This window comes from Sinocyclocheilus rhinocerous, unplaced genomic scaffold, assembly GCF_001515625.1.
Source record: "Sinocyclocheilus rhinocerous isolate Xijiao unplaced genomic scaffold, SAMN03320098_v1.1 scaffold2254, whole genome shotgun sequence".
In the NCBI taxonomy this organism is placed as follows: Eukaryota; Metazoa; Chordata; class Actinopteri; order Cypriniformes; family Cyprinidae; genus Sinocyclocheilus; species Sinocyclocheilus rhinocerous.
In genome coordinates this window covers 264,633-288,229 of record NW_015652339.1, presented here as the reverse complement: position 1 = coordinate 288,229, position 23,597 = coordinate 264,633, and the positions used below count along the sequence as shown (strand labels likewise).

Genomic DNA, 23,597 nt, shown 5'->3' with positions numbered 1-23,597 from the left:
AACCATTAAAACAGATTAAAAAAAAAAAAATCGGCCCGGCGAACGAAAAAAAAAAAAAAAAACGGAATTGAGTGCAATTTTAACTGAAAAGATGGAAAAAATAAAACACTTTTCATAAAGTCCTAAAATTTTAATAAATTGTTCAATTCCATAACTTTCATTATTTCAATTAATTAGACATGCTTTACATTTAATTTAGCCAATAAACGGAATCCAGTAAAATTTTAACTCAAAACATTTGGGAAAAAACAAAAGAAAACAAAAGATTTCAAAGGGCCCTAAAAACATATGCTCTGATATAATTGTATATTCAAACCTCATGCATGAACACTGTATGTTATATCTTCACTTACAGTGAATACAGTTCATACTGTCAGATGCTACAGGTTTCAATTTCCCTCATAAAATCACAAGCACAAATCAGCTTGACAGGGCAGTAAGCACCACTTTATGAACCACACGGTTAACAGCTCACCTTGGAAACCCTGTTAGCCACTTCCCGTCCAACCATGAGGCCCTGGACGAAGGTGCGGGCGGCGATGAACGCTCGTGTAACCTGAGACTTGAGCTTCTTGGGAACGTCTCCAAAGGGCTTAAGCTGCTCCATGTACTCGCCGATGCATTCCAGATAGTCCTCGGTGATGAGATACTGGGAATTCAGGAGCTGGAACATGCGCTCCAGCAGACGCATCCAGAAATCGTTCAGCATCTCCTCCAGATTGACGTTGCCACCTGTGTAGTATCGCTTCAGCTCGGCGAACAGGCCTTGGAAGACCTCTGCGTTTTGCAAGTAGGGCTTCCCGTAAGTGCGCAGAAACATCTCGTTCAGAGAGCGCTCGGTGTTCTCCAGCAAATCCAAAAAGAAATCTGTTAAAACATGAAATACGGCTTTTCTGTGTCAATTAATACTGAGAACATGGACTCATTTAGTTAGTTTCTTTACATGCGTATTGCTCACTTCGTTACCTTCAATATACACTGTAAAAAAAGATTTTTTTTCGAATTTGTAAATGAAACAAGGTACTTTTTCAGACATTTACTTCAAAATTGTATGTTTAATTCAATTTGTTAACTGCGAAATTTATTAGCAATTTCTGAGTAAATTGTTTCAAACTAAATCTACACCAAATGTTTTTTTGAATTGGTCAGTATTGGTTAGTAAGTAAACTGACATGTTATTGAGGGATAAACAAATGAACAGAAGTAGCTAGCATTCTGCATCAATTTGATTCACTTTTTGCAAGAGAGTCGGCACAATTCACTTCTCTGCTGGAAATTAAGGGATTGTTATGAAAAATATGACTTTAAATGCATTCACAAGACACACAGCTGCTGCCATGAAAGTTTGAGAAGGCAGCTGAAAGAAAATACATGGCTATATTAATGCAAGTGAATCAAGTGAATTTATTTAATTAATTTACATAGGTTCACATAGAGTTTAAAAGAAATGTTATATATTCCAAAGCTTTTATTTATATACATTTATTTATATTAATTTAAAGTTGCATATTAATTGTGAAAGTTGCTTATGTGTAAAGCATTAAGATATATATATATATATATATATATATAATTTTTTAATAAATGTGTATATAAATCTAAAATATTGCATGTGTAAATATATAAATATATATATATAATTTTGCATGTGTATATATATATATACACACACACACACACACACACTAACATATAAATGTTAGTACATATTTTTCAAGCATAAATAAAAATAGTCCGGCATATTTAAGACAAGAATCATTAGATGATGTTAAAAGACTCAAGATTTAAGGATCAATAAAATAAGCAAAAAATAATCAATTGTACTGTAATTGTAAATCTTTACCAATCTTTGCCACTATCCTTAAAACATAATATTTTACCCATTTGTCAAAAAGAAGTTTGTAATCATTTAAAATATAATAAATTGATCATTTAAATATTTTAATAAGTACAGGTCAGAATAAGCATGTCATTTCATTTTTGCATAAACATATCTGTTACGCTGATTGAGGATGGGATATTATTTGATATTTTAATACCCATAATTTGATATTTTATTTTCTAAAGTTATTTGAAACATTGAAGTAAATACTTTACTCGCATATAATATGTTTTCTGTGTATATAAAATCACTTTTGTAAATTTGTGTGTGTGTGTGTGTGTGTGTGTGTGTCTCTCTCTCTCTCTGTGTGTGTGTGTGTGTGTGTGTGATTTAAAATAACATTTCAGTGACCAAACAGATCCTCAAAAAAATAATAATAAACAAATACATAATTAATTAATTTATAATTATTTCATAAATAATAATTTATTTTTTATTTTTTCATAATAACAAAACTATACATGCTTTCTGTTGGGATGTGTATCAGACAGTACATTGATAACACATAAGTAATGTTATGTTTTTCACTTTAATAGATTTTCCTTTAATGATTATATTGTGTTTTGTTCAAAAAAATCTGTAAAATAACTGCTGTTCAGTTAAAATATAAATAATTTAAGTTGCTCAAGACAAACATCCACAGAGTTTTTTGAGAAAGAGCTAAATCACAATAAAGAACACAAAACTGAAATCACTTCACATTTTAGTGCTTACAGATAATCCAGAGATGAGTTTAAATGCTTAAACACTGTTTTAAATTCATGTTGGCTCCCCTTTAAGCTGCTAATGAGAGAATCGAATGACTTCCTGCAGGTTAAAGCTCTGCTAATGTAGCAAAGTGAATTAAATGAAATGTTCAGAATAGTCCTGTTCACTGATCGGCTGTAATTGTTTTCAGATGAGGCTTTTCTCTTTTCTTTGTGTTGTGTCTCACTTTTGATTTGTCTCTGCAGTCGAATCCGTTTAATGCATAACTAAACTATTTCTTTCTTTGAAGAGAAATGGGTTTGCAATATCACGCTTTAATCCAGCACACATAAGAATAATATCCAATCAGTTTTAGCATGCATTCATTCGGGACGCTCTGTAAAGACTGAAACAGTAAGCAAGTGGAGGGTCAATCGCAGAGTCGGACTGTTTTGATGAGCACATCACTTTCCAAATAATTCTTCACTTTCTTCTGTTAAGTGCTTCTTCGTGAGGTCCGTTTCAATGCCATTCCGTTCATTTGAATTCAGCACACAATGTTGCTAACATTGTCCCTGACAAACTCGTCAGCACTCTTTGTTTGTGCGTCCCGATCATCACAGCGCATGATGAAACCTCTCAATGTCACGGTAAACAGGGTATTTATTCACACAGAAAACATGCTGGGAATTATACAACTGATCGTTCCGGTTCTGGATGCTGCAATAAATGTTTGTCTTTAATATTTTAATATGGCATAGCTGCGATAAAGCACTCAGGGTTGTGCAATATTAACATACAGCATGGGTTCTTGTACGTTATCATGTAAGATGCACAGAAAGTCGCTTTGGATAAAATGATGAAAGCTTTGCCAAATAATAACTGTCTGCCAAATAATAAATGTAATAGTAATTGTAAAAATTTTAAAATAAATTAATTAATAAAGAAAGAAACAAATAAATAAATTTAAAAATTAAAAAAATTAAAATTAAAATTAAAAATTAAAAATGTAATTAAATAAAAAAAATAGAATATGAAATAAAAAATTAAAATAAAAACATGTAATGAAAAATAAACAAAACGTAAAAATCTAAATATAAAAATGTTCTTGTAGTTTATCATGTAGAGCTAAAATGCACAGAATGTTGATTTGGATAAAATAATTAAATCTTTGACAAATAGTAATTGTCTGCCAAATAATAAATGTAATAGAAATTGCAAAAATGTAAGTGAATAAATAAATAAAATTGTTTAAAAAAATAAAATAATAATATTAAAATAAAAAATAAAACTAAATAAAATAAATTAAGTCATTAAATAAAAAAGTAAATATAATAGAATATTAAATAAAAAAAATTTTAATAAAAAATGTAATGAAAAATAAACAAAACATACAAATCAAAATGTAAAAATGTTCTTGTATTTTATCATGTAAAGCTAAGATGCACAGAAAGTCGCTTTGGATAAAATAATGAAAACTTTGACAAATAGTAGTTTTCTGCCAAATAATAAATGTAATTTCTTTTTACTTAATTAAATTACTTAATTACTTAATATATTTACTTAATTAAAAATATTAAAATATTTAATACAAATGTATAAAGGTTATAAAAAATAAATATAAAATAAATAATAAATAATAAATGTATGTGCAGAAAAAAAATGGATGAATGAATTCGCTTAGAAAACGCATTGAGCAATTAAACATTAATAAACAGACCTTCAAACGCATTATGATTTTAGAAAATGAGTTTCAGGGAGGCCTTGTTTATACTGACAGTCTGTGCTGTAAACTACAGTCATCAAAAATGGAAGGATTATAAATATTTAATCTTTGAATCAATCTGTGATTTTTTTTTTTTTTTTTTCATTTTAGATTAACTTGGGCAGAAACAAACATTGTAACATTTTGCGTAATGACCTTCAATAACCAATTACAGAAATGTGTTTTCAGTGGTTTACTATTATATATTTTTTATCTGTACTTATGGAAATATTACAGAAAAACTAAAGGGAAATGTGAAATGCCTTCCTTAGTCTATTTCCTACATTATTATTTTTCTGCTATGGGTAACATAAACAAATATCAACATTTCCTTCATAACATGACTTTAGTATGAATTTAGTGTGGCATTCACATGTTTGGGATCTGTAGGATTTGTAATGTTTTACAATAAGTCTCTTCTGCTTCAGCAAGGCTGCATTTATTCGATAACAAAAATACAGTAAAAATTGTGAAATATTATTACAATATAAAATAGCTGTTTTCAATGTGAATATCTGTTAAACTGTAATTTATTTCTGTGATGCGCAGCTGTATTTTCAGCATCATTCCTCCAGTCTTCAGTGTCACATGATCTTCAGAAATCATTCTAATATGCTGATTTGCTGCTCGAGAAACATTTCTGATTATTATCAGTGTTGAAAACAGTTTCATATTTTTGTGGAAACTGTGATACGTTTTATTTTTCAGGATTCTTTGATGAATATCTTTTGTAACATTATAAATTTCTTTACTGTCACTTTTGATCAAATTAATGCTTCCTTGCTGAATAAAAGTATTAATTTTTGAACTCATTGTTGCCCAATGCACTGAATCTCTAATTATGCAGTTTGGTGCATACTTACATAAAATGATATAAATATCAGTCGAGCTGAGCTGCTTCAGTCCAGTAAGTGTTCATCTGGAGATATTACTAGTTATTCTGACCTTTACTTGATAAAAATCAGTAGATTTGAGAGCAAAAAGACACGTGAAGCTCGAGCTGAAAAGATGACAGAAGGCATGCAGTAGATTGTGTGCAACAGGTTTAACAGCAGTTATCTTGGTCATCATTTATAGGGCTGAAAATGTGGACTTTCTAGGGTTAATAATCTCTGACTACACTAAATAAGCAGCTTTTGAGTGTAAACAGTCCCATAATAACTTGACTCTTTCCTCAATCTAATCGATGAACGTTAAAGAACAAATCGTACCATCAAACCTTTTATGTCCGGTCATAAACGCGTCCCTCAGCTCTTCGCTCGTGTCGTCCATGAGCTTCTCAAAGTCCCGTGAGCTTCTCTGGCTGAACTTCTCCTCCATTTCTGCATTACAGCAGGTTTTCTGAGGAACGCAGACCCGCAGGTCCTCTCCTACAGACCACAGAAAGACACGTCAACTCAATTTAACACTGAGAATAATCAGAAATGTTTCTCGAGCAGCAAATCAGCATATTAGAATGATTTCTGAAGATCATGTGACACTGAAGACTGGAGTAATGATGCTAAAAATACAGCTGCGCATCACAGAAATAAATTACATTTTAACAAATATTCACATTGAAAACAGCTATTTTAAATTGTAATAATATTTCACAATTTTTACTGTATTTTTTATCAATTAAATGCAGTCTTGGTGAAGCAGAAGCTCACAGAACGTCTCAGCAATCGGTCATTTCCATAGTTTTGTTTTGTTTTGGAGTTGCATATTTCATGTCAGCTCAATTTGAGTTTTCTAAAATGCAATGGTTTTTGAATCAAGGACAGATTTGAACCAATCACATACAAGATGAAGCCGATCATATCATGATGAAAGCTCAGAATTTACAGAATATGATCATTTCACAATTCAGCTAAACTTCAAAGGAATAGTTGACCCAAAATTTTTTTATTGTTGTTCATCATTTACTTATTATAATGTCACTGCAATCCTCTATTATTTTCATTCTTTTGTGAAAGAGATGTTAGGCAGAATGACCAAACTGCTCTTTTCCAAAAAAAACAAAAGTGGAAATAAAATGTAAAAAAATAAAAAGTTAAAAAGTTAAAAATAAGGTAAAAAAAAAAATACAATATGATTTATTTACTTTATTTTAACCTTTTTATTTTATTATTGATTTAAATAAAATGTAAAAAAAAATAAAAAAATAAGACTTTTCCATTTGCACACAGAAACATCTATCACACACAATCCTCTTACTAAAACTAAATCGAATGATCGCTTGTCTGTGCACATCTCATTTTTGACATTCGTTTCCATTTCTGGCCAACTGTTTCCAAGGAAAAGGGTCTGTTTTCCAATACCATGTCTATTTAAGGCTCAAAATAATAAAAAACATGCAAAAACGGCATTAAACCAGCACTAATCAAACCATATTTTTAATTTGCATGAAGATATGACATGGTCTTTATTTGTGTGTTGAATATCTGTTGGCTCTGTAATAAAGTCAATGTTAAAAGCATAGGAAAGTGTATTAATAAGGTCAACAGGGTCAGTGTCGACTTTAAAATAATGCCGGTGAGAGAGCTTGCTGATGAATGACACTCCTGACAGTGATTTGTTAGACTGCACGCTTCCAGCCGAAAACCTCAACAGCAATTCTATCTCTGATCATGAAGTCAAGCAGGTCACAAAATGTCAGCAGTGTTATTTCAGTCTTTTGGTTGACCTCTGAGGCGCGGGTGAGAAATTACAGGGTCCGGCTGAGAACAGCACCAGACACACACACATTCACCTACACCAAACATCAAAAATCCCTTCATGCATCTGAGAAAACACACCCACAATGGAACATATGCAGCGGCTGCAGCCCTGTTTGCACACACTGGGCTTTCAGCGTGTCTGCAGGAGCCTGGCATGCAACGAGGCCTCGTAACATTGATTTAAATATATGGGGAGAGTTGTTGAGAACCTCAGGAGCAGAGGACACATTTAGCACTGTTGACAAGCCAGCAGATGCTGGATGCTGTAAGTGTGATGCCTGTTTCTGTGAACCACAAGGGTTTTAGACAGAGATGTTGACAGGATCTTCTTAAAATGCACAGGATAGAGAGCAACCGAAAGAGGTTACGGGGTTCAATTTGAAGGTCCTCTTAGGTCTGTCGTCTTCTTATCAGCAAATAAAATACAATAAATAAAATAAAATATAAAAAAAACAAACAAAATACTTTTTGGATGAACCATGCATTTAACTAAAGTGAACTTGTTTCTGTGCAACACAAGGTTTTTAGGCTCTCAAAACACTGTTATTTTAGGATCTCAAAATACTTATTTAAGTTTTAAAGGATTAGATTTCTTGCCTTCTTATCAGCAATACAATTAAATAAAATTAAATAAAAATAAATACAAAAATAAAAATGAAATAAAACGAAATAATCAAATGAAAAATAAAATAATAAAATAAAATACAATAAAAATAATTGTAATTTTTGGATGAACTATTCCTTTAACTTCCTCACCTTCTTATCTGCAATAAAATAAAATAAAATAAAATAAAATAAAATAAAATAATTGTAATTTTTGGATGAACTATTCCTTTACCTTCCTCACCTTCTTATCTGCAATAAAATAAAATAAAATAAAATAAAATAAAATAAAATAATTGTAATTTTTGGATGAACTATTCCTTTACCTTCCTCACCTTCTTATCTGCAATAAAATAAAATAAAATAAAATAAAAATTATATATAAAAATTATATATTTATTTTATTATAAATATATAATTAAAATATTAATATATAATAAAAAAATATATAAAATATATAAAATATTATATATTTTTATAAAATAAAAATTATATATTTATTTTATTTTATAATTATATAAGGTATAAAATAATTAAAACATTTACAAATAAAAGACTTGTAATTTTTGGGTGAACTATATCTATAACTAAAGTGAACCTGTTTCTGTGCAGTGAGCACCACGAGGTTTTTAGTCTAAGATGTTGAAAGGATATTTTAGATTTCTCACCTTCTTATCAGCAAATTAAACAAACCTAAATTAAAATTAAATAAAATTATAAATACAAGATAAAATTAAAATGACAAATAATAATAATTAGGTTGAGATGTTGACAGGATCTTCTCAAAAAGCATAGGATTGAGAGCAACCGAAGAGGTCACGGGGTTCAACTTGGAGGTCCGGTGCTGGAACTAACCTAGATCTCAAAACACTCTTATTTTAGTTTTCAACTAGATTGCTCGCCTTCTTATCAGCGAAGGTGAACTGTAAAAATACCACTTGTCCTATTTCAGACATTACCGTGAACATTTTATAAGCAAAAATAATGCAAACTCTTCACATGCAAATTTTCCTAAATAGTCTAACACTGCAATATAATGAAGACTGAAAAGCTTAGCATGCACTTTTTTGGTTTTCTCAACCTTTTTTGGACCATGACTCATTTTTAGGGTCCAGAATTATTGCAACCTCACCTCATACCACAAAATCAAGTTAAACCAAGGACACAGGTTTTGGTTTAAAAGTTGGTAGGAACCTACTGCAACCCTGACATTAGTATTTTAAAAACAAACCAGCAATTAAAGCCATGAGTCACAAGACCTTGACATATTCAAAATGTTAAGAATGTGCCATTGCATGAAAGGAAGTCTGGTAATATATGCAAAATAACATAGTTCCCTAAAGTCTCACTGATTCAAACAAGATCACTGAAGATGAACTGTTTCAAGCAAATAAGTGCAAGTAAATCTTACACTTCTGCAATATTTGCAGCTGCAATCCCATTTATAACCATCAAATAACTCAACTGCCTCAAACCTAAAAGACTACTAACAAGCTATGGAACATTTCCACCACTATTGCACAGGAAATCAATGTTTAACAGTTAGTTCGTGCCACTATGTCGCCAGTCTGGGGCAAGTTGTCACAATAGAACTTGAAATTAAACAGTCGATTATAAGCTTTTCAATTATAAATAAAAAACAAGACAATTATGAAACAAGAAATTATTTTTCAAAGTTAAAATTTACATTATAAATATGTGACAACTTGCCCCAACCTGATGTTTCAAATAAACCTTCATTATATAGCGGTTTTACTGTGTCCACTTGTTACCAAACAGTCAAATAGGATCGAATTAAATATTAGGTTACACTTTATTTTAAGGTGTCCTTGTTACAGTGTAATTATACATATAAGTACTGAGTAATATTAATTAACTACATACTTACTACACTCTAAAAAATGCTGGGTTGTTTCAACCCAACTTTGGGTCAAATATGGACTAACCCAACTTTTGGGTTAAAAATGTAATTTAAAAATGTAAACCAACAGCTGGGTTAGTCCATATTTGACCCAAAGTTGGGTTGAAAAAACCCAGTGTTTTTAGAGTGTACAGTATATGGTTATGGTTAGGATTTGGGTTTGGCTTAGGGTTACTTGCATGCAATTATGCATAATTACTTGTTATTATAATAGAAAGTAACATAACAAGGACACCTTAAAATAAAGTGTTACCAAATATTATATTATTCTAATTTTGAACTAGACGTATGAATCCATCGTCTACACAACCACTGCAAGAGAAAACAAGCACGGACTTTGACTCGAAACAAAACTGAGACACACAGACTGTGTGACAACTTGCCCCGGTCTCCCATATTTAGCGGCGTTTAAGCAGAAGACAGTGTTTTAATTTAATCGATACCTGCTGTTTCCTCGGTGGGAACATTTGCAGGACCGTAACCCAGGTCGGTAAAGGCGTCTTTCACCTGGGTGCAGTTCACCGCGTGGAGATCCGCCGCAACCGGGACGCACGGAACCAAGAGCGCACACAGAACGGCAAACACAGCCAACATCACGAGCTCCGGTGACATCTGTTGATCTGATCCGCTGTAGATCCTCGTCGTGGAGTTGATCTATGAGAAAGCACGCGCCGATCCCTCTCTATTAGGGAGTCAAAACACCTTGAAGTTTCTCGGCAGAAACCATCGCGCGTTCTGACATGTGCAGGAGTTCCTCGAGCGATGCGCGCTGCAGCTGTCAGAATCAGATCCTCCGCAGAGCTGGAACTTCACTTCAGAGGTTTTTTTTTTTTCCCCGACTGTTTGACCGGAGAAAAGCGAGTTTACCGCGGACAGCGTGCGCGATGCGTCATCAAAGCGTTCTGAACGCGCTCTGTTTTACGAACGGAACGGTATTCAGATGCAATGCAGCGCAGAACTGAATATATATATATATATATATATATATATATCAGTCACGATTTTCACGGCCCTTGAATATCTGGGAACTTTTTAAAACGTGATTTCCGAATTATGAGGAGAGTTTGGGAGGGTCTGACCCCCATGGCTCCTTGAATTCCCCCAAGGGATGTGTTTACATATAAAAAGTACACATTTTTTTCATACAAGTATATACAGGTTTTAAAAGGATTTTTCAGTAAAAAGTTCGATTACAAGTTGTTACAGTGCGTATTTTCAAATAGCCGCGACGGTAACCATAGCAACAGCACGTATCGCGCGTTCCATTTCGATCGGTTTCTAGCGGTACGTTAATACAGTATGTTATTATGTATCACTTTACTATAGATTGAATTTAAAAACTTTAGTTTACATTTTTAGGTAATTTACCTTTAGCTAACTTTGCTACACTGCAAAAAATTATTTTCTTATTTTTGTCTCGTTTTCTATTACAAATATCTAAACTTAAATCAAGATATATTTACTTGAGACGCAAAATGACATAAGATAAGTATTGTTTTCTGAAAAATGCATCAAAATTAAGTGAGTTTTTGCTCAAAATATCGAGAAAAAATATCTGCCAGTGGGGCAAGAAAAATAATATTGTTATTCCTTTGAATTAAGTTGATTTTTTCTGTATTATTCTCTTTTTTTCAGAAAGAAAGACTTATTATCCAATGTCATTTTGCTTCTCAAGTAAATGTGATTTAAGAATGTTTATATACTTATAGCTACTGGAAAACAAGACAAAAAAAAGTTTTTAAAAAATATTTTTTTTCTGTGTAGTTGTTAATTACGAAGCAAAATAATTACATTTAATTTGGCTTTTTTTTTTTTTTTTTTTTTAGAACAACAGAAATGTTAAAATAGCCAGCCCCTCAAAAAGTCATTGTGTAGTTAGTTTGAACACTGTAAGTCATGAAAATTAATGATAGAAAAAGTTGGATTTCTATTGCAGCCAAATTCTTCTAGTTATTTTTAGAGCTAAACTATTTAATTTCACACTTATAGAATTTCACACTTATGTATTTGATGACGTTTGCAGCCCACCACTGTTTCTTTTCAGTTTTTATCTCGAAAATAAAATAATGCACCTCCAATTTTGCTTGTGCCCAACAGTTAAAACTTATAAAACACAACGCAGAAGGTATCACTAAAAATAGTTTCATTCAGGGTGGCTGAAATTGGGCTGTGCCAGAAAGATAGGTATAAAAGAATATAGAGAATATGCCACCCACAACCACATATCTGCAAAGTTTAGAACTTCAGAAATCTTATGCACAGAAATTAGAAAATATTTTATCACCAAGACATATGCACTAAAAAAAAAAAAACATAATAATAATAAAACCAAAAGCAGAAAACCAAAAAAAGTGCATGCTAGCCTTTTCAGTCTTCATAATATTGCAGTATTAGACTATTTAGGAAAATTTGCATGTAAAGAGTTTGCATTATTTTTGCTTATAAAATGCTCATGTCTGAAATGAGACAATAATAATAATAATCCCCCGAAAAAGTAAAAATAAAAAATAAATTAAACCTATAATTAGTGTAAGGTTACATAGAGAGGGATGTATTTACAGTTTTGCACATGCTGTTTTCCATACAGTTCTCATTCTGCCAACATCACTCCTACACTCATAGGCTCTGGCTGACTCATATGTGTATCCACAGTTATACATGGCACTGGCCACCTTTGCAAGCCAAGCTGTCAATCATATGAGCTTCAGAGGAATTGTTCTATAGGAAGCAAACTTTATTCCTCAGTAAACAGATGCCACTTAAGAAACAGTTCAGCCAAAAGTGAAAATTTGATGAAGATGCACTCACTATCAAGCCATCCAAGATGTGGATGAGTTTGTTTCTTCATCAGATTTGTAGAAATGTAGCACTGCATCAGTGTCTCAGCAATGGATGCTCTGCAGTGAATGGGTGCCGTCAGAATGAGAGTCCAAACAGCTGATAAAAACATCACAATAATCCACAAGTAATCCACAGCACTCCAGTCCATCAGTTAACATCTGGAGAAGACAAAAGCTGAAACAAATCCAGAATTAAGATGTTTTTAACTTCAACAAATCCGAGGCCACATAATAACGCTTCCTCCAGTGAAAAAGTGCATCTCCTGCTGGCTCTCACATCAAAATCCAGCCACATATTTGTTCAGAGCTGTTTTGGACTGTTTTGGAAATGATGCTTGATCTGTGCAGATTTCTCTCCTGATTCAGACCAGACCACTTTTTCACTGGAGGAAGCGTTATTATGGATGATGGACTCATATTTTAACCAAAAGTGACGGTTTGATGTTAAAAGCATCTTAATGCTGGATTAGTTTCAGCTTTTGTCTTCTCCAGATGTTAACTGATGGACTGGAGTGGTGTGGATTACTTGTGGATTATTGTGATGTTTTTATCAGCTGTTTGGACTCTCATTCTGACGGCACCCATTCACTGCAGAGCATCCATTGCTGAGACACTAATGCTACATTTCTCCAAATCTGTTATGATGAAGAAACAAACTCAAAAGAATTTTAGAATCTTTCAACAAGAGACTATATCTTTCCTTCCTCTAGAACAGATAGGCTATCATGCAGTGTTTCAATGGACATAAGCTGATATTTAAGAATATTCCACAATCATATGACCTCAAAAATGCTGTTATATAAATCTATTTCATCCTTTCCTTGTCACTTCCAGTTGTCGGCTACATGCTGCTCCCGCTGAACTTTCTGTTCCCTGCCAGTCCAGTTGTAGAGATGCTGGTTACATGCCAACATGCTTTTCAACCGGTTGATAATGAATTACGGTCATGGGGAAAAAGTGGATCGTTCCAAAAAAACGAAACGTGCTTTTGTCCATCACATAACCCTATGAAGAAAACATACTGAAAGATGCTTTCATACGAGGCTTGGGAACTATTTCCACTGGATGCAATTGGGAAGAAAGCCAGTTGCTTGTGATTAACCGCTTGCATTCATGATAAAGTTGTCGCTGTATCTGTATTTTTGTGCTGTTCTTTTAACAAAAACGTCTTTTGTTTTTATTTTCTCTCATTGAAAACATGGTGATGCTGCTTGGCGAAATCCCAGTCAAATCCTCCTCTTGCATCTGCCTGCTGCAAACTATAATGACCTCCATACTTCCACATGCCCAGAGGACATTATGAAACATATTAGTGGGACTGGACAAGGGGACACAGAGCAGCTGACAGCACATTAGGTCAGACGAAACAAGATTGATGATGCTTTCATAGGCTGCTGCAATAAATGATTAAATGAACGGCGAACGCAAGAAGAAGAGAGACTCACACTAACCTGACATGTTGTTACTTCAGCGCAAAAGACCCTCAGAAACTGAGATTTGGTGAATAATGAGTAGACACTCAAGATCAGGTTCCCATCGGCTCCTGTCACTCTATATACGGTCTGATTTCACATTAGTGCTGGTGCATGTTGTGGCCTATGGAAGCTTATTTTCACCACACACAAAAAAAAACCTGTAACTTTTTATCGAGCAATTGCAAGAAAAGTCTGAATTTTGAGATAGTCACAATTAAACAAAAAAAATAATAAATAACAAGATGTAAACTCACAATTATGAGTTTATAACTTGCAATTGTAAGGAAAAAAAGTCAGAATTGTGAGATAAAAAGTGACAAATACTTTTTTATATTTTTATTCCATAGAGAAAATAAGCTTCTTACCTCAGTTTTGAATCCACGGTTTGGTATAATTTCAGTACAACAGTGGTTTACTGCACAAATTGCTCTGTATTTAGATAAAAAGTCTGTCAATATTGCTGGAACACACTCCTTATACTGCAGTGTATGGTACTGTTGCAAATGGGGAACAGATTTTAAGTTCTTCCACTTTTGGATGTAAATATTTAACAAAATATATATTTTAGCCAGAATTTTTGCACTCCCATTCTAGATTGAAAATCATATAATGGGCATCTTTACTACTGTTAATCTGCAGTTAAATCATCAGACAGACCCCATGAAGGACTGAAGTGAAGTTCTGGTTCCTGAAAATCAGCTAGAAACGCTGTAAACACACCGTGAGGAAAGAGAGCGAAACTTAACTGATCATATGCATGCAAAACGTTTTCATTGAAGGCAATATTCAGAAAAGTGAATGTGAAATGAAAATTAACTTTGCCTAAAATAATACAGTTGCTAGAAAATGAAGAAAATAAATTAAGAAATGATGGAAGATTTTGTTTTGGTCACACAGAAAAAATTATATTCCAGAAATCTGACACTAATTGTTTTTTTTTTTAGATTGTATTTCATGGTGTCAAGACGCCCGTCATATGATTTTCTGTCTCAAGCACGGGATGTTGAAAGTCTGACTCGCAAAAAACATTCAATATTCCAATGTCCAGTGTATTAAAATAACCCTTAGGAGACACAGAAGCAAAACATAACTAGAAGAGTCAAGTTTGTCTTGAAAAGAAAAGTAAAGCCTTGTCTGAAAGTTTAAAAAGACTGAAACATGGAGGCTATAGTTATTCAGACAGAAGGATTTTTACAGAAATGTTTTGCTATAAAGCTGCTTTTGAAATGATGTACATTGTGAGAAACTAACACTACAAAACACTGAATCCATTAAATTCACTGAAAAACTTACTGGAGTTTGAGTTTCTGCTTTCCCTCCAAAATGATGTCACTTCCTGGAAGATGATGATTGGTTTTTATGTAAAAAAAAAAAAAAACTGTATGAGAAGAAACTTTAAACTTCTTGGGACGTAACCAATTTTTCCAAGAAACATTTTTGTTTGAATTTTAATGAGATAAATGATTTAAAATTCACCTCTACGTTGACTTCATTATAATTTAAAAAAAAAAAAAGAAAAAAAGATTTCCATCTTTATTTAAACATTTTGAGTTATTTTATCCACCAAAAGTTTGGAGTCAGCAAGTTGTCTTTTTTTTTTTTTTTTCTGTGTTTTTGAGAGAAGTCTCTTCTGCTTACCAAGGCTGCATTTAATTTAAATATTTATTTAAAACTTTGACAGTCAAATTTGTGAACTATTATTATAATTTAAAATAGCTGTTTTCTATGTGAATATCTGTTCAAATGTAATTTATTCCTGTGATTAAAGCTGAATTTTCAGCATCATTACTCCAGTCTTCAGTGTCACATGATCTTCAGAAATCATTCTAATATTTGCTGATTAAATGAAACATTTCTGATTACTATCAATGTTGAAAACAGTTGTGCCGATGAATATTTTGATGGAAACCGTGGTACGTTTTATTTTTCAGGATTCTTTGACGAACAGAAAGTTCAAAAGAACAGCATTTATTTGAAATAGAAATCTTTTGTAACATTATAAATGTCTTTACTGTCACTTCTGATTCATTTAATGTGTCCTTTCGGAATAAAAGTATCAATTTCTGTAAATAAACAAAATATGATGTGGACATGATATGGGTCAATACATTCTCATGTACAACACCAAATACAGAATATTCAATAAATCTCATTGTCCCTTCAATAATCTTACTGTAGTCAGGAGCCAAAGAAGTGTCATGCATGAGGAGCTTTAACATCTGCAGAAGACGATCCGACAGCAGCCGAGCTCCTGTGAATCACAGACACTGCTACTGTTGTATTATTTTACTTAAAATATGATAGCAATAATCAATATGATGATTATTTCAATGATTGTTCCAATATTGGATGTCTCAATACAGACTGAGTCTCAGGTGCCTTCAGTGTGTGGTACAGGTGTTTTCAGCAGTGAACTTAAACTTATGACAGATGCAACACAAACAAGTTTGGTAGGCTATATGTCCCATGGGGACGCTTCCAAACAATGGAAGACGGCAGGATAAAAGTTGTTTTAAAAATGTCCGATCTGGCCAGATTCCACAATTAGAAAAAAATGCCAGGAGGAGTATTAATTAATTGTGGCAAGCCAGACAAGCGATATCAAATTTAAAAAAAACTAGATTACCAATTTTTGGTTAAAATGACTGATAAGAATAAGGTTTAAGCATATGGGTGTTTGGTCAGACAAAGACTCAGACGCAGTCACTGTCATCTCGGCTTTGTTATTTTGACATCTGGAACCAGTGTTGCCAGGTCCGCGGTTTTCCCGCAGAATCGGGCTACTTTAACACAGTTGCCGCGGGTTAAAGGGACCCCAATGATGTGATATTTAGCCCCTGGAATGCGAATTTTACCAGGGGAACCCCCCATAAAGCGATTTTTTTTTTAAAGGGGTCATATGATGCGATTTCAAGTTTTCCTTTCTCTTTGGAGTGTTACAAGCTGATTGTGCATAGATAAGATCCCTGAAGTTGCAAAGACTAAAGTCTCAAAACCAAAGAGATATTCTTTATCAAAGTTAAGACTCTGCCACGCCCCCCTAAAACGGCTCATTCTAACACGCCCCCACATATCTACATCAAAGGAGGGGGCTTTGTAGAAAACGAAGCGTTTGAGAGAGGCGGGGCATAGAGGACCTACAATAATGTACATTATTTGAAAAATAATGTTTTTTGAACATTAAAGCATGTCAACATATTCTGTTACACCAAATACACAAAATAATGATCTTTAAAAAAGCATCATATGACCCCTTTAAAACGGGGAATCCCCTCGAAAAGCAATTGGGCGGGTTTTGTGAAAACCTGGCAACCTTGACTGGAACTCTGAAGACCATTGTTTGCTCCAGGACACTACTAGTGCACGACTCCTTCATATATGATAAAGATCCGAGGATGAGCTCGACTTAGACATCAACATGATTCAACAAACTCCTCTTAGTATAATCTACACTTGGTTCATGTGTTTTACAAAAACCACTAGTTTGAGGTCTCATTCAACACATCTCAAATGATGTTGATTTCACATTAAACTGTTTAGCCTTGCTAATAGCTAGTATTGTAATACATTTTAACACTTTTTGCAATATTTCACAAATGTGAAATAAAAGACTTAAATGTCCAAAAGTGATATTTACCTCTTTTTTGGAAACATTCTTCAGCGTCTCTGTTGTAAACAACACTAACTTTATTCAAACACTTTAACTCTTAATACTGAAGAGAATTAAAATTGTACAGCAGCCTATATATCCTGACATTTGTCCATCTTTAGGCCATCATAGAATTTAAAACTTAACTTTTGTAATAGATTTTCATATTTTAAAGAACAATGAACAATACATACAACGTTTGAAACGGCAAAATTAAAAAGACTTGTTAAATTCTCAAGTTTTGCACCTTTCAAACCCAGGGCACAAATGAATATTAATGAAACACCCATAAATGCAACTTTACGAATATAATTTCAAAGTCATTAAATTTTTTATTTTTTTATGGTTAAAGCAGGTGCTTCAGCTAAAGCAACAGACTCAGATGACTTTAAACTCTTTATATAATAAAAGCATGCGTTTTCACAAAGTAGTCAAACACACAAGCTCTAAAATACTGAACGCGAGCCGTTCTAGATGATTCCAAGTACAATACTGCCATCTAGTGTTCATACAGTTATCTGCAAGCTTGACAAAAAAATCTGCAAGGTATCTTATTAAAAAAAATTTTTATACACTTAAAATACACTATTCAGGAAAAAAGTGCAAAAAAGATACACAAATTATAATAACCTTAAATGCATTTAAGTCTGAATAAGTAAAGGTGGCACAAATTTGTTTATCTGAATCTAAAGGCTCATGTATGGATACATTAAAATTATGTAATTCCCATAACTTTTTTTTTTTTTTTTAAATCACTACCATTACTTTAAAACGTGGAGAAAAAAAATAAAAATAAAAATAAAAATAAAACATTGACCGACACCATGTGACCATTAAACCTGATAAATCCCATTCACCTATAATAAACTTAATACTGGTCATGTTTTAATACAAACCCAGACAAATCAAGACCATTAGAGTTGAAAAACTGAAAAAATAGAGTTCAACAGCCTGAATTATTAAAACAACTTCCCACACAAGAAAATGTGCATTTAAAACTTTTATTGAGATGATCAAATTCCAACAAACCCAAATCAGGAAAAAAAAAAACATGTCCAAATTTATTAAAACACAAAAGCAGCTGAACAATTTCCCATGCTCTTCACAGGCCGGGACAAGTGCAATACTTCCAGCGCAGAGCATTGCGGCTGATCCCAACCTGCAAAGAAAGGGATGCTGGAAAGTGACGGGAAGCGGAGATTCCTCACTGTTATGATCAGTTTTGCATGGATTTGCACAGCAACGATACGAACGCTGACTGCAAACCAGCAAAACGAACCAGGACAGTGTGCACAAGAAAGCGTGATGTTCTCTCTCTCTCTCTCCGCGACGCTCGCATCTAGAAGTACTTGAAGTGCTCACATTGCAGTAGATATGCATTTTAATAAACTACCTGCACTATAAGCACTTTAATACTGCTGGAACCAGAGTGAGAGTTTCACAGCGCAGAGCCGCGACAAACAGGGGTTAACCTGAAAAGAATGCACGCTAAAGCAGAGCCGCTCGAAGTCAAAAGCACAGGAAAGGATGGGGACGCAGGCCACCATCAGTTTTGCATAGATTTGCACAACTCAATATTTCTTGTAGTGCAACTATGCAAAACTAGCAGAGAACTGCAATGAAATCAAAGAATAGGGGACAGCCAATGGGGAACAGCGGGGTTTGCCAGCCCCTTATGCCAGAAGGGGCACTTAGGGCAGTAGGTGCTAGTCTATTTCACTATCTGCACTAAATGCACCTTAGCATAAGCAGTAGTTCACGTCGCCGCTCGTGTGCGTTCATGTCAAAGTAGAGCTTGAAGTGCCTCCACTGCAGTAGATTTTACAGAACTACCTGCACTGTAAGCACTTTGACACTACGCCGACATGCAGTTGACAAGCGCAGATCCATCTTTGGGATGGCGTTAGCAGTGGACCAAAGCGTTTCATGCCACTAATGTGGACCCTGGGATAAGGTGACTGGAGGTGGTGATGGTTTTTCTGAAAAGAGTGGGGGGGGAAAAAGTACACATTTGTTTTCATTTAGTTTCAAGATAATATCTAGGTTACAAACCACAGGTGCAATGAACACTAACAGGATTTTCTACAAAAAAAAAATAAATTTTTTTTTTTTTTTAATTGTTGCCAAACACCTATGCACGTGCCACACCGAAAATCTAGAAAACGCATATTTAAAACAAAAAAAAGCTTAGTACACAACCGGCGTTCCACGACGCATGCGCACACCCCTCCCCCATGATTTGCACCAATATGGCGTCCGCAGTAGTTGTGTTCGAGAAACAAACTAAAAACAAGGGCAAAGTCGAGTGTTCATGACTCTGCTTGTTGTTTGGGTTGGAACTTGCAAAGCTAGTCGGTAAAAAAGTACGCTACAACTCCGAACAACGGCGGTGAAACGCGTCGAACGCACGCTTAAACACGTTCGACAGCCCCAGCCGTTCTAGCTCATTTGGGTTTGACGCGGCATCTGTTTAACTTACCCACGTGAGAGTCGATCAGTCTACATGAACAGCGTTTGCTTTTACGCCAAAGCCCCTTTTGTGGAACAGAACGCTTTGAAAATTCTATTCTTGAACGTGACCGGCCCAATGCGTTCCACCGCGTTCCACCGCACACGCGTTCGAATGCTTGCAGAACACACGAATATTCCGATATTTGCGGAAAACCACAAGCGCTGTTATTCTGTATTTACTGGTCAACCGAAACGCGCCACAAGTATTTAAGTGTAAGTGTTGGGTGTAACGTTACATTTCAAACTCGCTGAACGTTACCTAGCCTAGCAATGTTGCTAACACAGCACCGCGCGGCCTGCAGCTGTCCCATGTGCTGTCGCTTTGTTCTGGTGGCAACCGAACTCAACCACTAGCGTTCACGGCGCTGTTATTCTGTATTTACTGGTCAACCGAAACGCGCCACAAGTATTTAAGTGTAAGTGTTGGGTGTAACGTTACATTTCAAACTCGCTGAACGTTACCTAGCCTAGCAATGTTGCTAACAGCACCGCGCGGCCTGCAGCTGTCCCATGTGCTGTCGCTTTGTTCTGGTGGCAACCGAACTCAACCACTAGCGTTCACGAAGCACAGCGATTTTGGACCGCTCGGCCCATGAAAAGTTCTCGAGGAGCGGTTCGGAACGCATTGTAACGCGCCGATGGAGTGTAAACGGTAACTGGCGCGAGCGCTCGTTTGGCACCGCAGCAGCCTCGCGCACGCTTTTCAAATCTGCCTAATGCTCTGAACTATGGTGGGCTACCACGCGCCTCTTACTACAGTGTTTTACCCCAAACTGCTTCTCTGAGCGGCCGGAATTAGCCTTGTGGTGCAATAAAGTGAACGGTTTAGACAGTTGCACGAGAACGTGCTGGACTTCGCGAAGTGAATCGGCCGAAAAAGGCAACAACAGGTTTCATGTCAATAACACGCGCGTAGTAAGACACTGGTTGGTAGAATCCACCATCTTCACTCACTTGTGCACACTTACCGCTTACTGTCAACGCTCCGGGCAAATCGTCGAAACTAAACGGTGAACTTCTAGCGCCAGCGGTAGAAATACACCATCAGCGCGCGCCGCATCCGAGCACGCTGTGGGTAGCGTTACTAAACCGTAGTAACATTGCGAAAGTGGCGCGAACGTGCTCAGCTTTTAACCATGTGGTGAATGAAGGGCGGCTCCCGCTGAACGTAAATATCCACAACCCCAACTCCTTCATTAGCATGCACAAACTACTTCCGATCTTTACCGTCTCTCCGCCAATCCAGCAAGCGCTACTACAGTGAGAAATGCTCACAGCTGTAAACAACGATGTGGGTCAAGGTCTCGCGCAGATGCGAGCAGTCCAGAGCCTTTAAAGCTCGCAGGTCTGAAGAAGCAGCTTCTGTCTTGAAAGACGTGCGGTGCGGGGAACGTTCTTGAAAAGTACAAAATAAATATTTGGGGAGTTATTAAAATAAGTTATATGCACTATTGCATTGTTTTATTTAAATTAACAATTGATCAGAATTCGCATTTTGTGCATAATCATGCTTTTTGTCAATATTTTGCTTTTTGTGTTAAAGTGGAGTAAAATATTGTTTTTAATTATGTTTTTAATCTACTGATGTCTCAAATGAGTGACGATATATATATTTTTTTGATGTGATCATTTTATATTATTTTTAAATTATATCAATATTGTGTTATATCTTAAAACGGGTTTTCCCGAGTTTCAGAATTACAAACTGATATAAAACTCTTTTGTGTTCACAAATTTGTTAGATCCATTCTGAAACCTGTTTTACAGAAATAATGTTATTTAGAAATAAAGGTTTTATTATAACCACATACAGTTTTAGTCCTTGTTTGTTCTAAATGCTAATTATGTTTTTAAAATTCTTTTGGCTGTTTTTTGTTCAATAAAAAGTATAAAACCTTTTTTTTGTTCAATAAAAACTATAAAAGCATGATCTGCTTTGAAAAATTATTTTTTCAAAGTTGCTTATTGGAGAAGTTTTATGAGAACATATTGTTTCTAAAATACTATAAAATATAATTTTTTAACATTTAATTCGTTGCTTGGTTTTTTTGTAAAATTTACTAGCAATTTCTGATTGAAAATTGTTTTAAAGCCATGTTTTCAGTGTGAACATTCTAATTTTCTATTTATTTTCTAGTAAAAAAGTGTCTTTCAAATATATTTTTGTTAGTATTTTTTTTTTTGAACATTTACACTGTTAACCCGTTTTGCTGGTTATGAAAGCATTGCTACTTTATAATCCTGAATAAATATATCAAACGTACTTAAAATGAGTCATTTTTTACTTTAGTTTGTACAGTTTTGATTAAACTGTTAATATCACTTTAGGATTTATTATCTTCAGGCAAATAAATTCAGCTAATAGCACAACACAAACTATTCGAAATAAACATTTACTTTTTGATTTACTAATTGTTAAATGCACAAAGTGTTTGAAATCAGGAAAGGTGTGAATCAGGTATGAGATAAGGAGCACAAAGCTTGAGTTTCTCCGCCAGTGGAATGTGTTCCTGGTGTAGTTTGGCACCTCCTCTTAATGGCAGTTGCTGCGGCTCCTCCTTCTCAGGGGCCGGTAGGAGGCTCTTCTGTTAGAAAAGCAGCGCTGGGATAGTCTTACTGCTGATCTGGGGTCACGCCGGCTCACCTTTCACCTCCAGGGCCATTGATGTATAAAATCTCACATGAGAAGAATAAAAGGCACACACACACACACACACACTATCTCTCTCACACACACACACACACACACACAGACAGACAGACACACAGACAGACAGACAGACAGACACACACACACACACACAGACAGACAGACACACAGACAGACAGACAGACAGACACACACACACACACACAGACAGACAGACACACAGACAGACAGACAGACAGACACACACACACACACACAGACAGACAGACACACAGACAGACAGACAGACAGACACACACACACACACACAGACAGACAGACACACAGACAGACAGACAGACAGACACACACACACACACACAGACAGACAGACACACAGACAGACAGACAGACAGACACACACACACACACACAGACAGACAGACACACAGACAGACAGACAGACAGACACACACACACACACACAGACAGACAGACACACAGACAGACAGACAGACAGACACACACACACACACACAGACAGACAGACACACAGACAGACAGACAGACAGACACACACACACACACACAGACAGACAGACACACAGACAGACAGACAGACAGACACACACACACACACACAGACAGACAGACACACAGACAGACAGACAGACAGACACACACACACACACACACACAGAGAGAGAGAGAGAGAGAGAGAGAGAGTACAGGAGAAGGCAAAGAAACCTCCAGCCAGATAAGACCTTGAAAATAAATACATACATAAATTAATGAAAAATGGAAAAGGAAATGTTTTAGAACAACTAGTTATATTTATAATTTATTTAGTAAAATATAGTTATAGGCTTATTTAAGTTTTGGTATAACTAAAATAACTACAATAAAAGTAACTAAAATACAGTTAAGAAATATATT

At 34.9% G+C, this 23,597-nt stretch overlaps 1 protein-coding gene and 1 long non-coding RNA gene across 2 annotated transcripts in view; both read right to left on the bottom strand.

Annotated features, from left to right (window-relative positions):
• The window catches only part of LOC107714877 (glypican-6-like), a 37,251-nt gene extending 27,013 nt beyond the window's left edge, over nt 1-10,238 (bottom strand). Inside the window, exons 1-3 of the mRNA XM_016520869.1 lie at nt 10,001-10,238; nt 5,546-5,704; nt 476-867 (exon numbers count right to left, since the gene is read on the bottom strand). Of these exons, the coding sequence (XP_016376355.1) occupies nt 476-867; nt 5,546-5,704; nt 10,001-10,169 (720 nt within the window). The 5' untranslated portion in view covers nt 10,170-10,238. The remainder of the gene's footprint in view (nt 1-475; nt 868-5,545; nt 5,705-10,000) is intronic.
• An 8,270-nt stretch (nt 10,239-18,508) lies between these two features.
• LOC107714876 (uncharacterized) lies at nt 18,509-21,273 on the bottom strand. The gene is made up of 2 exons (XR_001637040.1): nt 21,001-21,273; nt 18,509-19,500 (listed from the first exon to the last, which is right to left on the bottom strand). It is a non-coding gene; the product is annotated as an uncharacterized LOC107714876 (long non-coding RNA).
• Nucleotides 21,274-23,597: the final 2,324 nt, after the last annotated feature.